The 17,424-nt window shown below is 39.7% G+C and overlaps 2 protein-coding genes across 2 annotated transcripts in view; both read left to right on the forward strand.

Moving 5' to 3' along the window:
- LOC111671475 (CMP-N-acetylneuraminate-beta-galactosamide-alpha-2,3-sialyltransferase 1-like) overlaps positions 1–5,631 on the forward strand; it is a 58,751-nt gene extending 53,120 nt beyond the window's left edge. Inside the window, exon 7 of the mRNA XM_023428574.2 lies at positions 252–5,631. Within this exon, the coding sequence (XP_023284342.1) occupies positions 252–425 (174 nt within the window). The 3' untranslated portion in view covers positions 426–5,631. The remainder of the gene's footprint in view (positions 1–251) is intronic.
- A 2,884-nt stretch (positions 5,632–8,515) lies between these two features.
- On the forward strand, positions 8,516–16,926 carry parp10 (poly(ADP-ribose) polymerase family member 10). Its single transcript, XM_023428552.2, has 11 exons — positions 8,516–8,628; positions 9,617–9,792; positions 9,996–10,238; positions 10,344–10,574; positions 10,667–11,691; positions 11,774–11,986; positions 12,990–13,113; positions 13,185–14,183; positions 15,038–15,171; positions 15,255–15,429; positions 15,511–16,926. The coding sequence occupies exons 2-11, from the start codon at positions 9,618–9,620 to the stop codon at positions 15,807–15,809; spliced, it is 3,618 nt and encodes a 1,205-aa protein (XP_023284320.1). The 5' UTR covers positions 8,516–8,628; position 9,617; the 3' UTR covers positions 15,810–16,926.
- Positions 16,927–17,424: the final 498 nt, after the last annotated feature.

Raw genomic sequence — 17,424 nt, forward strand, 5'->3', positions numbered from 1 at the left:
CATGACCTCCACAAAACAAGAGCTGCTTTGAATTCTTCAGCGAAGTGGAATAACTGTACAAGGACAACTTGTTTGATGTTTTATGAGATTGCATTTTCAGAATAAAAAAATTTGTTTTGGAAAATGAGGGAATCAAAAACATGTGGAAAACTGAACAAAATCGATAGACGAATAAATGTATAAAGCTTGTGCAGATGATGTTTTACTGCAGTCGTGACACAGTAGTGGGTTCTGTTTCTCGTCTCCTCCAGGTCAGTGTGTTTGGATTCGGGGCTGATCAGTACGGAAACTGGCACCACTACTGGGAGGAAAACCATTTGGCCGGAGCTTTCCGTCACACGGGAGTCCATGATGGAGATTACGAATATAATGTCACCCTGCTGCTGGCAGACAAGCACAAAATCCGAATGTTTAAAGGCAGATGATACCCAGCCCGTATGTGCAGTGGGCTGAACCCCAAATGAACCCGAGCAGCTCTTTTAATGTTTATTTTTCCTTCACCTCGCACCGGAAGAACCTTTTTCATCGCCATGATTTCCAAGAACATTTTACTTGTCTGTCCAGATTTCTGTTCTTCACTGAAGCTACTGTTTGAGAAATCAAACTTCTACTGACAAAGCAACAGTTTTTCTTTGTTCCCGGACACAGACCGCGACAAGACAGAAACAACCACTGCCACTTGTTTCAGGACGTTTTCATATTAGGTACAATTGCTTTGCACCATGCCTGAGTACCGTACCCGAATACACTTGCGTATCTGCACGCTGTGATACAGTAGGTGGCGGTGTGCACCTAGTTGTTTTGCAATCTGCCAATAAACACAAAGAAGAAGGAGAGTACACTTGAGTTACTAAACTAAAGAACATTTCTTTATGTTGTCGCTCTGGTGTGGAAAGGCAGAAAATACTCTCAAATTATTCCATAAATATTGGACTTTTTGTGGTAAATGGACTGCACTTATTATAGCGCCTTTCTCGTCTAAGAGACCACTCAAAGCGCTTTACAATACTTGCCACATTCACCCATTTACTCACACCAATACACACAGTCATAGAACAGCCATCAGGGGCAATCTGCGGTCCAGTGTCTTGGCCTTACACATCGACACAGCGACTGGAGGAGGCGGGGATCGAACCGCTCACCTTCCGATTAGTGGACGACTCGCTCCTCCTCCTAAAGTGCGTGTGCGCAGCGTCCCGTAGGGATGTGTGTGTTTTTCGTCTGCACAAATTTCAAACAAGCATATCCTTTCGGGGCCAGATGGTAGTCAGATGGTAAATAATAGTCCACGTCCGTGTTTTGGTTCAGTAGTTTTCACACATGATACGAACCATGCCTCAGTGCACACGGGGACCGGGAATGTTTAGTGGATCCGTGCTTGGGTACGTTACAGTGTCAAAGCCCCGTCACTCAAATAACGTCATGGAGTGACCAGAGAAGAAGACGAGACAATGGTCTGGTTGGCAAGCATGCTATACATAAAAAGCTTTAGTATGTGTACACTCTGTATGTTCTTTTTTCTTTTAACTGGCGACCATTGTGGCCACCTGAAGCTTTGTGCGTTAATGGTCCCTCACACTGACAGCTGTAGTCAGACAAAGTGCCATAATTGCTGCATTGATGTATAGACTTAGCGAAGGGGATTTTTGTACAAAACTCATCACTGTCATTTATGCAGAGAAATATAACCACTGTCTGCTGATCTAAAAGGTGTAGGCTGCACTGAAAGCTTTTTACAGTAAGTGCAAAGCGACAGGCTTCACAACAAAACACATCATCGACTGTGCTGTAAATATCCCTTCAGTATAAATTCCCACCAAATGGCAGTGACGGTGTCTTACATTATAATAACGGCATGTATCAGAAAAATCAGTTCTGCTTTCATCACTCTGATTCTGAATCTCACCACAGAGCTACGCATCTTGCGTGTTTGACTGAAAGCTCAACAAGGCCAAGGGACACGTAAAATCAAACCCAAAACAAGCCTCAAAGAATATACACTCAGCGAGCATTTTATTAGGAACACCACCGTGTAGATCCTCCCTTTGCTCTCAAAACAGCCTCAGTTCTCCGTGTCGTTGATTTCACAAGATGTTGGAAACTTTTCTTTGAGATTCTGCTCCTCGTTGACATGATGGCGTCACGTCATTTCTGTGGATTTGTCGGCTGCACATTCATTCTGCCAATCCCCTGTTCTACCACATCCCGGAGGTATTTCTGCTGGATTCAGGTCTGGAGACCGGGGCGGCCGCTGGAGTACACGATGATTGATTTGTATTAAGGGCCCAAGGTGTGCCAAGAAATCATTCCCCACACCGTTACACCACCGCCTCCAGCCTGGACTATTGACACAAGACGGGTTGGATCTATGGATTCATGCTGTTGACACCAAGTCCTGACCCCACCATCTGCTGTCTCAGCAGAAATCCACATTCATGCCCACTGCAGCCTCTGATAAATGTTCTTGGCTGACAGGAGTGAAACCCGATGTGGTCGTCTGCTGTTGTAGTTGACATGTTGTGCTTTTCTAAAAGCTCACCACAGTTGTAAAGAGTGATTGTCTGAGTTACCATAGCCTTTATGTCAGCTTTAACCACCTGGACATTCCCCTCATCAACAAGGCCTTTCTGTCCACGAACTGCCCAAAACAAATGTCCAAATACCTGAAAAACTAATCAGTCTTACATGTACTTTGTGTTTCGCACTAATTAACAAATAGTCACATTCTAATAAGCTAAATTAAGATAGTAAACATGGTAAACAATTTACCATATAGAGTGCTGCAAGGATGATGTAATTTTGTAGTTAGCATCTCATTTAGCCACTCGTCAGAAACCTTGTGTGTTAACTACAGACTTTATTTCAGCCATCTAACCAAAAACGCATTTAAAAAAAAAAAAACCCATCGACTACGAGACGAGGGAACTGGAAGTGCTAAAATGCAAACTAATTTCCACATTTTAGAAATCATTTTTGCAGTGCTTTATTTAGCGTTGTCAGTTTGAGCATGTTAGCATGCTAACATTAGCATTTAGCTCAAAGACTCATAGAGCTGCTAGCATGTCTGTATGATGTAAACTCCCTCCAGGTTGTTAAAATCAACAGATCTCCTGAAAAAGTAGAGCGGACCTGACCACAGCTCGAAGGTAGCTCCTATCCCTCATTAACTATGACCCGTTAGCTTTCAGTGTTACAGTGCAGCTGAGCCTGTGTCACTTTTAGCATCAAAACTGTTCAAGAAATCTAAGATTGAATATCAGTGTTATTCTCTTACCTGCATGTCTCATTCCAAACTGAGTTGTTTTGGGGTTGTTTTTTTTTTTTTTTTAAGTGTCTTGGCCTTAAAGGACTTTACTGAAGACCTGAACCAAGGTGTGGATTAAGAGGACAGCCATAGTGAAGTGATCAATGAGATTTTCATCACTCAGTGTGAAGAAAAATGATAGAAAGGTTTTAAATGCTTGAGGTGTCACACAGACACCAGGTTCTTCATCAAGTTGTGCACAGTCATAAATCATGGACAGCTGACATGACACAGCCTACACAGGGGTGCCTTAGCATTAAAATCCACAATGTACTGCACACTTTTAATGTACTCTGTGACATGCAAGTGCCTTTAATTGGAGTTTTTTTAAGACTTAATTTTACCATTAAATTTAACTGCATTGTAATTATCTTTGTTATTCCTTGATTTGTCAGTAAACTTTACAAATTTATGTTATTGTTGTGTAAACAGTGTAAATTTGAAAGAACTATATGCATGATAGATACAACAATATAGCCATTTAAGAGATTCTTGTTTGTGCCACAGAAGAAAATGTTGGGTATATACAGTACATGTAGGGTAGGTATGTGAAAAACCTTTGGATTAGCAGTGAGACACAGTGGCTTCGGAAAGTATTCAGACCGCTTCTCTTTGTGCACACTTTAATATCTTGTAGATTTAAATTTAAATAAATAAAACTGCCATTTTTTCCCCTCAAGCTTTCAATCACGACAAAGTAGAAAAACATGCTTTAGAATTTGTCTGCAAAATTTATTAAAAATCTAAAACTGAATAATGAATCAAGGGTCTGAATACTTTTGTAAATGGCAGACTTCAAGTTGCAGTTTTAATACATTTTCAAAAAACTCTAAAAACATGTTTTCACCTGGGTCACTGAGTGTAGACTGATGGGTAAAAATGGAAATTGTTATCCATTTCCAAGTGAAGTGGTGTGAATACTTTGTGAAGCCACTGTGTGTTTTTATCCAGGCTTGAAATTATTAACTGCACTTGCTGAACTTGTAGATGTTTGAATTCTGTGTTTTATTGCTTCAAGAAAACACATAAGCTCTTCTCCTGCCCTCACGTTTTCATTGTCGCTGACAAAATCTGTCGGATCTGAAATGCTGTAAGTGTTGTTTCAGATCTGTTGGGAGCTGAGCTCGGCGGTGCTTCTCTAAAAGGCTATGATTTGCTCCATGTGCCTTGTTCCATAGTGGGACATTTGCACTGTCAGTGTCGTCAGTGATCTTTTACCTCTCTGTGTGAGAGCAGGCTGATAGGAAGAGGAAAAACCACAGTATTTGTTCACCTTGTATGCATATCAGTTGCCACATAAGACAATAGTGATGTGCATTTGTTCTGCAGGGGACACTGTCACCTAGTGGACAAGATCTCACGTATCAGCATTAACATGGCTTGATTGGTCCTTTCCAGGGACTGATGTAATGACTTAAAACTTTAGAAACTGTATTCATTTTTAAAATGTTTAAACCTATTCACAAAACCTGCAACATGCCTGAGATGGATTTGCTTTTACATCCAGGTGAGGTCTACAGAACAATAATAATAATAATAGTTATATAAAACCCATTAAAGCAGCTCTGTCTGAAAAATCACATTTTTATATTCATTGTATATTTTCTCCAGCCTGAAGAAGTCCAGGTCACTGGCTTGCTGCTTGGTACTTCTTGTGTGAGAGAGCTGGATAATGAAAACCTTGCATTATTCAGTAATTCAGTTATCTGTGGACTCCCACAATACTGTAAAATACAATTGCGGCTTCTATTTTTTTTGCTGAAATGTGTGAAAACAACAAGGAGGTTAATAACTTATAAATAATACATTTCACAAGCTTTATGCAAATTTCGAGATGGGAGTTTGTAATTGAGATGGGTAAGTAGAGCTTGCATAGTGGGCGAAGTGAAATGGCATCCCAAATCTATTTCACATGGAGGATATTACAAATTGATGACAGATTAAATGAATTAATCTTTATTGCACTGGACAGATGCAAAACAAGATAATTATAAATAAAATATGTCCCTCATTTGCAGAGGAATGCATGATGTTTCTGACGTACATAGACACTAACTTTATTCTAAAGAATATCCGCGGTCGACAACCTTGAACTTATTTCTTCTTTTTCTACTATTGGAAGGATTCTGTTTTTCCCTTTTATAGATACTCATTTCATTTCCATTATTTCAGTTGTTTTCCTTTTTAAAGGATGAAATTGGGAACACGGCCATTAGTCAGCTTTAATTAGTGAGTGAGGGGGGTGTTCATTCGAGTCAGTAATAAGTTTGTTTATTCTGCCATTACAGACCACAATGACTAGACCTAATAAAAATGAGTGAATGCCAGCAGGTTTCCGAGGTTCTTCTTTCTTCTGTCTATTTAATGAAAAATAAAAATGACTCTCTGCTTTCACATCAGTGTTGTGCTGTAAGAATCAACATAATTACATAAAGACATGATGCGACACCATGGGGAAATAGCATCTGCCATAAATATTGAATGGTGAACCGTGTTTCGACAGGATGTATGTGTTTTATGATTGTGTAGTGAAATGAGATTATTTAAGCTACAGTTGTTATCCCTGAGGAATTGGCCATGAATTCTGCTGCACATTCACTTTGTCTTTGTTTTTTCCCTTTTTTTTTTTTTGTTCATGATGAAGCAGCTCGGCTCTTTTCACAGCTTGACTTCTAAGTACAGCTGTTTTGTGGGTGCCGTGGGAGAAACTTATTCAATTTCACAAATGATTGTAATTAGTGTGGTTGCTGAATCAGCACTCACACGCTTTAATAATAACATTTAAACTTTCATTTTGCCCGAGACACTCATTATTTTTGTATCTTATTCATAAAAAGCACAAACTTCTTTCAAACGTCAAAACTAAAGACTAATGAGAATTAACAGATACATTACGCATGAAAGGCGATGGAGTCCTATTCACTCCCACTGTATTTATAGTTCAGCCTTTATGCACTGTACATGTAACATTAATTTTTCAGTTTGGCCTGCTGATTATCTATGTATAAGATCATGATAATGGACAAGGAAAGATAATGAGCTACACAATGCACTGAACTGTAAGGAGTCTGCTTAGCCATCACTTTATTTATATCTCAGCCAGTGAATAAAGGCACACTCCAATCATATTTCAAAATGCCCAGTATTGAACTTTGGTCAGCTATATGAACACGTAATGATGACAAGTACTCTAATATGGGACGCTGATCAATCATACATAAGCCCATAATAAAAAACATTTATAGTGTATGAGATATAAATTAGATATGAACTTGCTGGAATCCAGTTTAAAAGCATTTGATTTGCTGGATGCTCTGAATTATACACAGTTCAAATGATGACAATAAAATGATGACAATAAATGATGAGGTCTGGTTGTGATTAATGAATTGAATTTGAATATCGGGTCTCATTCAGCCCGAGTGTGTTTATAATACACTCATTATTGCACAAGAGTTAACGAGTGGAATGGAATCAATCCATCGTAAATGGTGCAAGGTCGTAATATTATGTCTTAGGTTATAGTGCGCGGAAGTCCATTGGACATGCAGCCATTGTGTGTCGTTACATGCATAACAAAATCCATTTAAATTACTTAATGCTCAGTACTGCATACTGATCAGCCACATAATTTCATAGAGGTAGCAGTCATACAGCGAGTTACAACAGCGTTAAGATCCTGCAGTGCTGCCACCATTGCACTCTACTTGCACTATACAGCAGATTCAATTAGGATCATACAAGCATCATAATCATATGATGTTGACATGAGCTTACGTATGTTCTGATGACGTTCAATCAGCGGAGGGAAAAGTACTTAGATCCTCACATTTTAACTACAGCATAAACTATTACAAGTAAAAGTTCTGCATTAAGAATTTTGCTCTGGTGAATAAAAGAACAGATTTATTATCAACACAAAATAAAGTGCTCACTGTGAACAGGTAACCCCTTTCCAAGTGTGACATTATTATTTATGATTATAGTAAATGATTGTAGAATCATTACTGAAGCATTAGCATGTAAACAAAACATTGCAGCAGGTCGGTGGAGTTCACTTCAACTGCTTTTTATATACTGTAGTTTAATCAATGAGAGGTAATCAAGTTGCTTGTTATGTAAAATATAAAGTAGCATGAAATGAAAATAAAAGTAGCAGCCTGATAAAGAAATGTAATATTGTAATAATTACGAAAGAAAGAAAGAAAGAAAGAAAGAAAGAAAGAAAGAAAGAACAACAATCTGAACAATTTTGTGACAAAAAGGCAACCTCCATTTGGTGATGAAGATCATGTCATATGATTAAAAGCCCCAGAAGAGCTTCTAAACAGAACCTGTGGTGGGATTTTCCCAACTAATATAATTTAATATTATATCAGTGTTGGAAAGTAATGTGTACATTTATGGTGAAAATACTGCACTTTAGTACAATTTTGAGGTAGTCATAAGACTACTAATAATAATTACTTGAGTATTTCAATTGTATGCCATATTATACTTCTACCCCACCAATTCAGAGGCTCATATTTTACTTTTCACTCCACATTTACTTGATACCTTTAGTTGCTATTTTGCAGATTCAGATTAACAATACTAAACATAATCAACATATAGAATAGGATGTATTATCACACTGTAGGTTCAAATTGTACTGATCTTTGGGAGGGGAATTTAAAGGCAACCAAGCAGCACATAAAATGATTACAATTAGCACCAGCTTCACCAGCTGCAGGATTAAAGCGATGTGCATACAAATGAACCAGTAATTATAATCCAAACATAGATTATGAAGTGGCTATTTTGCATAATGAGTAGACTAGAAGCACTCAGAGTGCTACCACCTCCACCAAAACCAGTGTTGAACGTCATACACCAACATACACCAGACTTCAAAGAAAAAAAAAATTAAATTCATGGTAAATGATCTGAATCTGCCCTAAAAAAAATGTAATGGGTTCGTCCCTGGTCCATGTCTCATCCTTTCACCAAGTTCGGTGCAAATCCGTTCAGTACTTTTTTGTTTAATAATGACAAACAAACAAACAAACAAACAAACAAACAAACACACACATACAGGTGAGAACGCAACCTCTTTGGCGCAGGTAATGAAGGCGACACACACGTTAGCGCCGTGGACTACAGCGACCATGATGACTCAGTGAGTCACTCCACTCGCTAAAAGGGGGTGTTCCCCTTTAAGACGTACAGGTGACGGCGATGACGCCACCCGCCGTTCAACAAGCAGCACAACAAGGAAGTCTTCGGAGAGTTCAAGTCGTGCAGACGGAACGAATTCACGAGCAAATGTTTGCCTCGTAGCACAGGTAAGTACGGCTCTAAAACCCTCTGTTGCGTTCGCCCCGTTCCGACGCCGAAATGTGAATCTTTTTTTTTGCGGGTTCGGCTTCATCGTCTGAACATGGCAACTGTAGATACTGGTTTCACTTTCAAGTTCGTAAAAAAAAAAAAAAAATGACAGAGCAGATACGGACACGAACTTATGAAAAACTACGCAGTTATATATATTATAAAAACACACACACAAAAAACAAACTACTAGAGCGAAGGTGACTCCGTTTGGAAACCTTTGGGGTGGAAATGTTGCTGTAGCAAACTTAAAAACACCAGCGTCATGTTTTGGTCCTGGCATGTTGTCAGTACTATACAGGCCGAGCTTCCTGTAAGGTGGCCACATTTGGTACCGTGTAGGCCATGATCACTGTCATGGCAGAAGACTTTCCAAACTCTTATTTACACGTGACTAAAATCCTTAAATTAGCTTCTTAAACACATTTAGCACAGAAATACTGTCATTCAGAAAGTATTCAGACCCTTATTACATTCATTTCCCCAGTCATCTATCTATACTCAATACCACATGATGACAAACTGAGGCAGATTTTTTGATTTTTGCAACATGACATTTGAAATTTAGCTCCCATTTCTCTTGATGATCTTTGATCTTTGTTTCTACACCTTGATTCGAGGCCACCTGAGGTCAGTTCAGCTGTGAGTTACAGAGGCACATGGTTGTCCACATAAAATCTCACAGCAGATTCTTCTGACAATAGTGTTAATAATCTCCCAAAGCTAAAATTGACACATTTAAATTGCATCTAAATGGCTTAAACTGAAAAAAAGTACATCCTCACTTTTGATAAAAACTTATGAAAGAGGCATCTACTATAAATAATAAAAAAAAAAAAAAAACCCCAGGTTACAGGTTTCACATGTAGCCGAGAAGATAAACAAAGACTTGCATACATGTTAGAACCACTAAGACCTGCATGTACATTTTATGTATTTTATCAGGATGCCAGTCGAAAGCCCGGAGGACAGGACAGTGGAGGTTCTGGCGCTGCCTGAACAAGTGGATGAGGAACTGCTGTATCTATACTTCGAGAATAAACGTCGCTCTGGGGGCGGCCCACTCTTCTCTGTGGAGAAGAAGGGTGACCGTGCCTTATTGGTGTTTGAAGATGCGGAAGGCAAGTTTGTGATTTATTAACCTTTGACATGAGCTGCTTTCAAAATCTTCTATGTTCTTTATTTAAAAAAAAAAAACAACAAAACAAACACACATTTGAAGTAACAGCTCTAAGAACAGAAAAACATGAGTGGAGACAGTGCAGTTTACCATTAATATACAGCATGCCAATTATTTCATTTTCTCTTCCTGTTGCTTTGACAGCTGCAGCCCAAGTGCTGTCTAAAGGGCACCACATTCTGCATAATGTTGAGCTGTGTGTGAGAAAGCCTGCCTCAAAGGACCAATGCAGGCTGCTGCTGCGGGGGATCAACCCCACCACCTTCTCTGAGATGATAGAGCTCTACGTGGAGAACATGTTGGGCTTGAACGTGACAGAATACACCCTGTACCCCTCCCCGGGGACAGATTTCATCCTCATCCACCTCAGCCAACCCTTGTCGAAAGGTCTCTTAAACGCACATGTTTTCTTCTTTCTCAAAAACAATCTGATCTTTCCAAAATGTTCAGGTTGTCATTTTCTTACTGTTTATATGTGTTTTTGCTTTACAGACTTCCAAAACCTTAGTGCAAAGATCTCCAAGAGGACACTGGATGGGGCCAAGGTAACACTTGAACAGCTTGAGCAAACTGACTCAGTTCTAGTGGAGAACCTGCACCCTGGCACCTCTCCGGACATGCTCACTCTTTACTTCGAGGGGAAGCGAGGAGGGGATCAGAAGGTGAAGGAGGTCGCCATGCTTTCAGAGGGTACAGCGAAGGTGTCCTTCGTCAACTATGACTGTAAGTTTTGCGGCGTACAACCTTTTTAAAAAACTCTTGTTGCACATTTAAAGCTTCCTTCATAAACAAAGTGTCTGTTCTTCTTGTAACAGCTGTGGGACCTGTCCTCGAGCTCCAGCACAAACTGGACGGCGCTGACCTGCTCGTGAAGCCATACTTTGACTTTCTTCAACCAACAGAAAGTGCAACATCACAAAACTCTGCAAGTGGAAGCCGAGATATGACTGAGAGAAACTCAGAGGATCTGAGTGATATTCAGATGCAGACCGCTCCCCCCATGGTGGTCACTGCCAGCAGCCCGTCCGGCTCTCAGCCGACCTCGGAGCCTCTTGCTGCCCATGAGGCGGCAGAGGAGGCAGCAGAGGAAGTTATGGAGAATCATACAGAGGATGCAGAAACACTATCGAGCCATATTCCTATAGCTGACCCGGTAAAATTAGCTCTGTTTCAACTTTGCCCCCTTCCACAGAACATTGAAAAGACTGACCCAGATATCACCGTCCAAATTAAGGAAGATGGTGTGCACGTTGTAGGACCTGGCGGACAAAAGATGGAGCAGATAAAACAGACCGTCTCTGACTTTCTCGGCAATATGTCTGAAACTCATTTCACTCTCGAGCCAGAAAAGGCCCAGTTCCTTGCGAGAAAAGATGTAAAAGAGCGACTACAACAAACCATGAATCAAACTGGGTCACCCTCCATGTACTCCGTATCAGATTCTAAAGTCGCTGTAACATCGCTGTCGCAGAACTCTGCTCAGCAGGCATGTAGCTTTTTGAAATCTCAACTGAGTCACTTCAGCGTACCTTTGGATGCACAATATGAGGGTATGTTATATTGCAGAGAGTGGTCTGAGTTCCTGCGGGCTCTGGGTTTCTGCTCTGTGAAGGTGTCGGAGCGAGGAGGGAATATTGATGTGTTGACTCTGAAAGGGATGGAGAGCGAGAAGCAGACTGCCATCCTGCAGTTTCTCACCACACCCATTGAAAGGGAGACAGTCATCTCTATGGAGCCGGGCATGCTGAAATACATCCAGATCCATTGTCATCAGCTACTGGCCGACATGGACCAAGTGTCTATTTTTCCACTAGAGGCTGAGGATGTCTGTGGGTTAAAGGTATGTGATGCATCAGTATCACATGGCTTTAAAGCTTTAGTTTTAATTCATCTTTTGACATATTTGTCTCTCTACCTCATAGATCCACGGTCATGCTGTCGCTTGCCAAATGGCTGAGGAGGTGTTGCAGGGCATCGTCTCCTCTATCTGCACCAGAACCATCACAGTAAACGCTCCAGGAGTGGCCCGGTTTTTAGGTGAGGCGGAGTGCAAGAGCATCCTGAATGAGATGGAGTCAAAGTTTCAGGTCTACATCAGCCCGAAGCAGGCGCCCTGGGAACCCCTGCCTCACCAGGTAATGAAATGATGAAACAGAGCAAAACTTTTGTTATCGTTTGTGTTTTTGAAACTATGACATGCAACTTGATTCTTCCACGTTCTCCTCTCAGTTGGCCGCTTATTCTGGTTGTCATTCATTTTGACGAGCTGTCTCCCTTGAAACAGTATACAGAAAAGCCTCAGGCCGAGTTCTTTCAGCATAAACATGACAGAAGTGAAACACTGATGCTTACTGTTTCTCCAAAACAGTCCTGCCTGCTGAAAGTTTTAGCTTCATTGTACTTTATTATTTTACTGCTTGGTTTGTTGTCGGCCTCAGCTCACAGATAAAAAACAATGTATATATCTCCGAATGTCCCAAAGAAAAAGTCAAGTAAGCAGTCAGTGCAAAGAGGGTGGCAGAGGGTGGTCAGTTAAAGTGTGGGGAGCAAAGACTGTTTTCTGAAGACCTTTTCTGATCCTTTTGTTTAGTGTAATTATTGGACTCCAGGCTCACCCGTGTTTCAAAAATGCCGAAACACTTGAATCAAACTGAAACTGAATAAAACGAATAAACAGCAGCCAGAAGTTGTGATGAAATATCAGCGCTCACAGTGTGTGTGGTGAGCCATAGAAAAACACTAAACAAAACAAGGTCATTCTGCCCTGTACAAAGATTTTTGATAAATCGTTTTGCACAAATACCAAAATCCTTCATGTTATTCTCCTTAAGACCAAAATGTAGCACATTGACGTTTTTCCTTTTTTGCAACCTTTATAACAAAAAGGTCAAAAGTCCTGAAACTTAAATGAAAAATTGTCAGCAATTGTGACGTTTTCTCAGTTAGTAGTTAATGGCCTAACTTTTGCAAAGTCACTGATATGACCCTTTTTTAATATGCAGGAAATATTCATTACAGTTTTAATTAGCATAACATTAAGTCAGAATCTGCTACTCAACATCAAAATGTGAAGTAATTCAGGTTTCCCTGCAGCAGAAACATTCAGTGTTCACAGAAACATTGTATTTTTTATTCCAGGACATTTTTGAAACTGCATGGAAGATGATGTCGCACAGAAACTTTCAGAAAATGTCTATGGATGCTCCTGCACAGTTAAAATCAGATTCAGTGCAAACTGATAATAATGGAGCTGCTGACAAAGGTAATGTCTCTCTCTTTATTGATTTCTCATGATCCTGTGCAGTTTTAAAGAGTCTGTTTGCTTCTGTGCAGGCCTTTTAGAGGAGGCGAAGAGAATCGTCTCAGCCATTGATGAAAGTCTCGAGGAGGGTGTTTCCAATTCAGAGCAACTCATGGATGACATGGATAACATGGACCTGTACTCGGCAGAGGAACCGACCAGCCTGACAGACCAGGACTCTGATGTGATCGTTTTAGATGCTTCCCAGCTCTCAGCTGAAGGGAACGCTGCCGGCGGGTTAGCCGCGGGCCTTTCTAGCGATCTGGAAGAAGAGGCCCAGCTGTCTTTAGCCATCCAGTACTCGATGGAGTCAAGCCATTGGTCCCTGGAGGATGAGGACGAACAGCTGAAACAAGCCCTGGAGCTGTCCAGGAAAATGATCCAACATGAAGCCTCTTCTAGTGGTACTGACAAAGGCCCCCGTGGGGGTCAGCTGAACAAGGTCACTGATGTTTCCTTAGAGGATGCCATCAAGGCGGCTAACACTATCCAGATAGTTGTGTTTGCAGGTTATAGCTGTGATCTCATTCGTGTGGACATAGCCTTTGGGAAGAAGGTCAGCCAGAGACAGGTGGAGGAGAAACTGGAGCACAGGAGTGTGAGGAACATGTCTGAGTACCACAGGAAGTGTTTGGAGATGATCAAGAGGAAGCATGCGGTCGAGATTCAAATTCAGGGCACCATAATCGCTGTTTCTGGATTCAAGGACTTTGTGGCCGGAGGAATTTGTGACGTGAAGCTGCTGATGGAGAAAATCAGTAATGCTGTTTCCAACCAGGAAATCCTGCGGACTGTCCAGTGGGTGCTGCATGATCCAGCCTCCTCAGACACGACTCCATATTCACCAGACGCCACAGTTTTCATCGAGAATGCGTGGAGGATGAAGCTGAAAAAGGTTGATATATTGTTAGACAATCAGCCCCACATTATCAGTTTTGAAAAGATGCAAGAACACAACATAGCCTCGGGAAAATACCTGAAAATCTCCAGGAAGATGCTCGAATTAGGGGATTTGAATGAAGACATACCAGGTAAATGAAACTTAAGAGGTCTAGTACTTTTAAGTATTCTGCAGAATGATGCTTCTGTGTATGGAGCCCTACAACTGACAAAATCTAAGATTGTCAGACAACTCAAAAATATAACTGAATGCATCATATCAGGAAAATGCTTCAAAAGAAATGCTAAAATAGATAGCTAGCTAACACAGCTTTTATCTTTATAACATACTCTTTGTTCTTTGTCTTTTAAGTCATTTTCTTTCATTGTCTTTGTCAAGGACATATGGACTTAATTGTGTTATCAGTGACATTTTATAAATTTGTGTAATGTAATATTTCTTTTCCCCTCTGACAGATGTTAGTTGCTGGTTGGCACACTAATTTAAATATTAGACATCATAATGTAACTTCTGTATTTCAATATATACAAATAATTAAAAAACTAAGTTAGTCAAGCATGACATAACTAACTCTAACTAGCTTCATCATTACCGTGTCATTTTTCAAGTTAATATTATCATATCAGTATGCATCAAAATCTTTGCTAGAGGGATATTGGTGAGAAAATCGCTGTTGGTGTTAGCTTGAAATAGCTCTGGCAAGCTAATTTTATCTGTTCATTTGCTGGCTATAAGGCTTTAGCTACTTTTACTTAAGGGTTTACGCAGGACAGTATATGGATGATAATGACTTGTCTAAATAGCAGTATTATTCATTGACGTATTTAAAAAAAAAAAAAAAAAACCATTTTGACCTGCCTGATAAACTTGTACTGCTTTCTGTCAGTTTTGGGAGTTTTTAAATGATCTAAAGGGGTTAAAAAAAACTAAATTACATCTAATAAAACTCACTGAACTGATAAAAACTGACTCATTTGTTGACAGAAGAGGAATACTCTCTGCTGTCAAACCTGCCCGAAGCAACCAAAGTCGATGAGGAATCTGATGAATTTCAGAATGTTGTGAAGAATTTCTACGAGACCATCCAGGAATACCACAGCAAGATCAGAATCATACAGGTGAAAAAGAAAAAAAATAGCCTACATATTTTGCAACAGATTGTTGTTGCGTGTCTGTAATAACATGGCTGTTTTTTCTCCAGGTGGAAAAGCTCATGAATCGACTGCTGTACAATCAGTACAAGTTAAAGAAGGCAAGTGTGCTGCAGCGAGCCACGTACCCAGAAATCGAACGGACTCTCTACCATGGTACGAGTGAGACGAGTGTGAAGGAGATATGCGTTCATGGATTCAACAGAAGCTTCTGTGGAAAGAATGGTAAGTTTCGGAATAACATTTGGCTCAGTTTGCCTCATCTTGGTTATCAATCTCTTGACATCATGGTTTTTCTCCCCACAGCCACCGTCTACGGTCAGGGGGTGTATTTTGCTGTCAACTCTGCGCTGTCCGTTCAGGATCAGTATTCACCCCCAAACTTAGATGGATACAAGTTTATTTTTGTGTCAAAGGTTCTAACAGGAGACTACACTAAAGGTTGCCATTCAATGAAGACCGCCCCGTTGAAGGAGACCGGTGATATTCCTCTCAGATACGACAGCGTTACAGACGACATCACCAAGCCGTCGATGTTTGTCATCTTCAATGATACGCAGGCTTTTCCAGAGTATCTCATTACATGCCAGAGAATCCACCGCTGAAGAAACTGATAGCTGTCAGATAATAACCATTAATTTGTTGTTTTAATGTTTTGCCTTGATTAGAAAAGTGCATTTGATTTATAAAGGGCTAATGTGTTATAATGTACAGTTGATATTTTTTTCTTTGATCAAGATTACTTCACACTTGTACTTTACTGTTGTCTTTATGAGTTGCTCTACTTTCAGTTCCTGAGTTTGATTGCGAGAAACTCAAACAGTTGAATTCAAAAAGCACATTTTAATTAAGTAACTTAAAACATCCTCTGTCAGCACAATAAGGTCTTCAAATAGGTGTGACTCAGCTGTTATTGCATGACATTGTACTTGTAACAGTCAATTTTGTATTTTCTCGGCAGTGAGCATACACGTCAATGTTTACTCTCCTTGCTTAAACTTGAAAGCATTCGAAATATGTTGTATTTGTGATTTTAAAATCAACCATAAATGATCTGTTTCATTTAGTTACTGGTCTTTCTTACAGATAATTGTATTAATGTGAATATTTCTTTGTCTGCTGACAGTGCTGGAAACCCTCCTATGTTAATGTGTAACTATTCATTAGTTTATGCAGAAAAGTTTTTATTGACCTGAATATGACCTTATATATATTATATATATTGACTTTCAGGTTCAGTTGTAGCAACCATACTGCAGGTTTTTTTCTGCCCATGTGAATATAATTAAGTGAACTCTGAAAACAGAACTCTAACTCGAAATGTAGTTACAGTAACTACTTGGTGTGATTTAAAAAAAAAAAAAACTGTAGTCCCATGTCCACTGCCCTGCCATGAAGAAAATGTCATTTAAAAAATGATCACCCTGGTAACAAAAAGAAAGAAAATTAAGCTTCTAATAACCTGCATTATTCTTCATCACGGTGGAGCTAATTATGATTTTTTCAAGTTTCAAGCTACAGTATCATTACCTGGCCTTGCACATCTATCACATCTGCTGTGCACGCTAAAGGAATGTGAATTGTTATTTTAGTAAAATAATCTGAGCTAGGCCTTATGTACTATGTGCAAAACATGATGGAGCTTGATTGTCATATTTCCATATTTCCATATTCCTTTACCCTTCCTCTTGAATTGAGAAACCATTAAAAGATTTGTGGGAACATTCTGTGGAATCAGCCATTAGTAAACTTCAAAACATATATAATAATACATGATTATGTTTGATTTTCTATACTAAAAAAAAACTTAAGTGTACTTGGGTGTAATTTGTGCACAACATTGTTGTTAAGGCTTTTTATTAAATTGCATCACACTCATTTGTTTTCTATATGTAAAAATGTAAAAATAATACATTTAAAAAGTATTTTCTGTTCATTCTGTCCCTCCGCTAAGTTGCAGCAAATAGTCTGGATCTGGAACTTCACTTACGGAGACTTTGTTTTAAAAAATGATCAGATAAATAATTTATCTGAGGCGCTTTGCTTTGAATAATGGAACAAACCTCATATAGTAAAACATGATGACATGACGATAATTTCCATATAATAATTTTACCATTGGTAAGAATTTTCACATGTATCCTGAAACTATAAAGATAATAAAGAACTGAATACTTTTGAACTGTGGGGGCAGCAGTACGCCCGCCTCGGAGCAACAAA

The sequence above is a fragment of the Seriola lalandi genome, unplaced genomic scaffold (assembly GCF_002814215.2).
Source record: "Seriola lalandi dorsalis isolate HSWRI2012SDOR001 ecotype SW California unplaced genomic scaffold, Sedor1 jcf7180002054879, whole genome shotgun sequence".
Lineage (NCBI taxonomy): Eukaryota > Metazoa > Chordata > Actinopteri > Carangiformes > Carangidae > Seriola > Seriola lalandi.

What these genes read in the sequence shown, in the direction of transcription:
- parp10 (XM_023428552.2), top strand. Translation starts at nt 9,618, where the DNA reads ATGCCAGTCGAAAGCCCGGAGGACAGGACAGTGGAGGTTCTGGCGCTG. An exon ending in TAATGGAGCTGCTGACAAAG is followed by an intron (nt 13,114 to 13,184) that starts GTAATGTCTCTC and finishes GCTTCTGTGCAG; the next exon opens with GCCTTTTAGAGGAGGCGAAG. An exon ending in AAGCTTCTGTGGAAAGAATG is followed by an intron (nt 15,430 to 15,510) that starts GTAAGTTTCGGA and finishes TTCTCCCCACAG; the next exon opens with CCACCGTCTACGGTCAGGGG.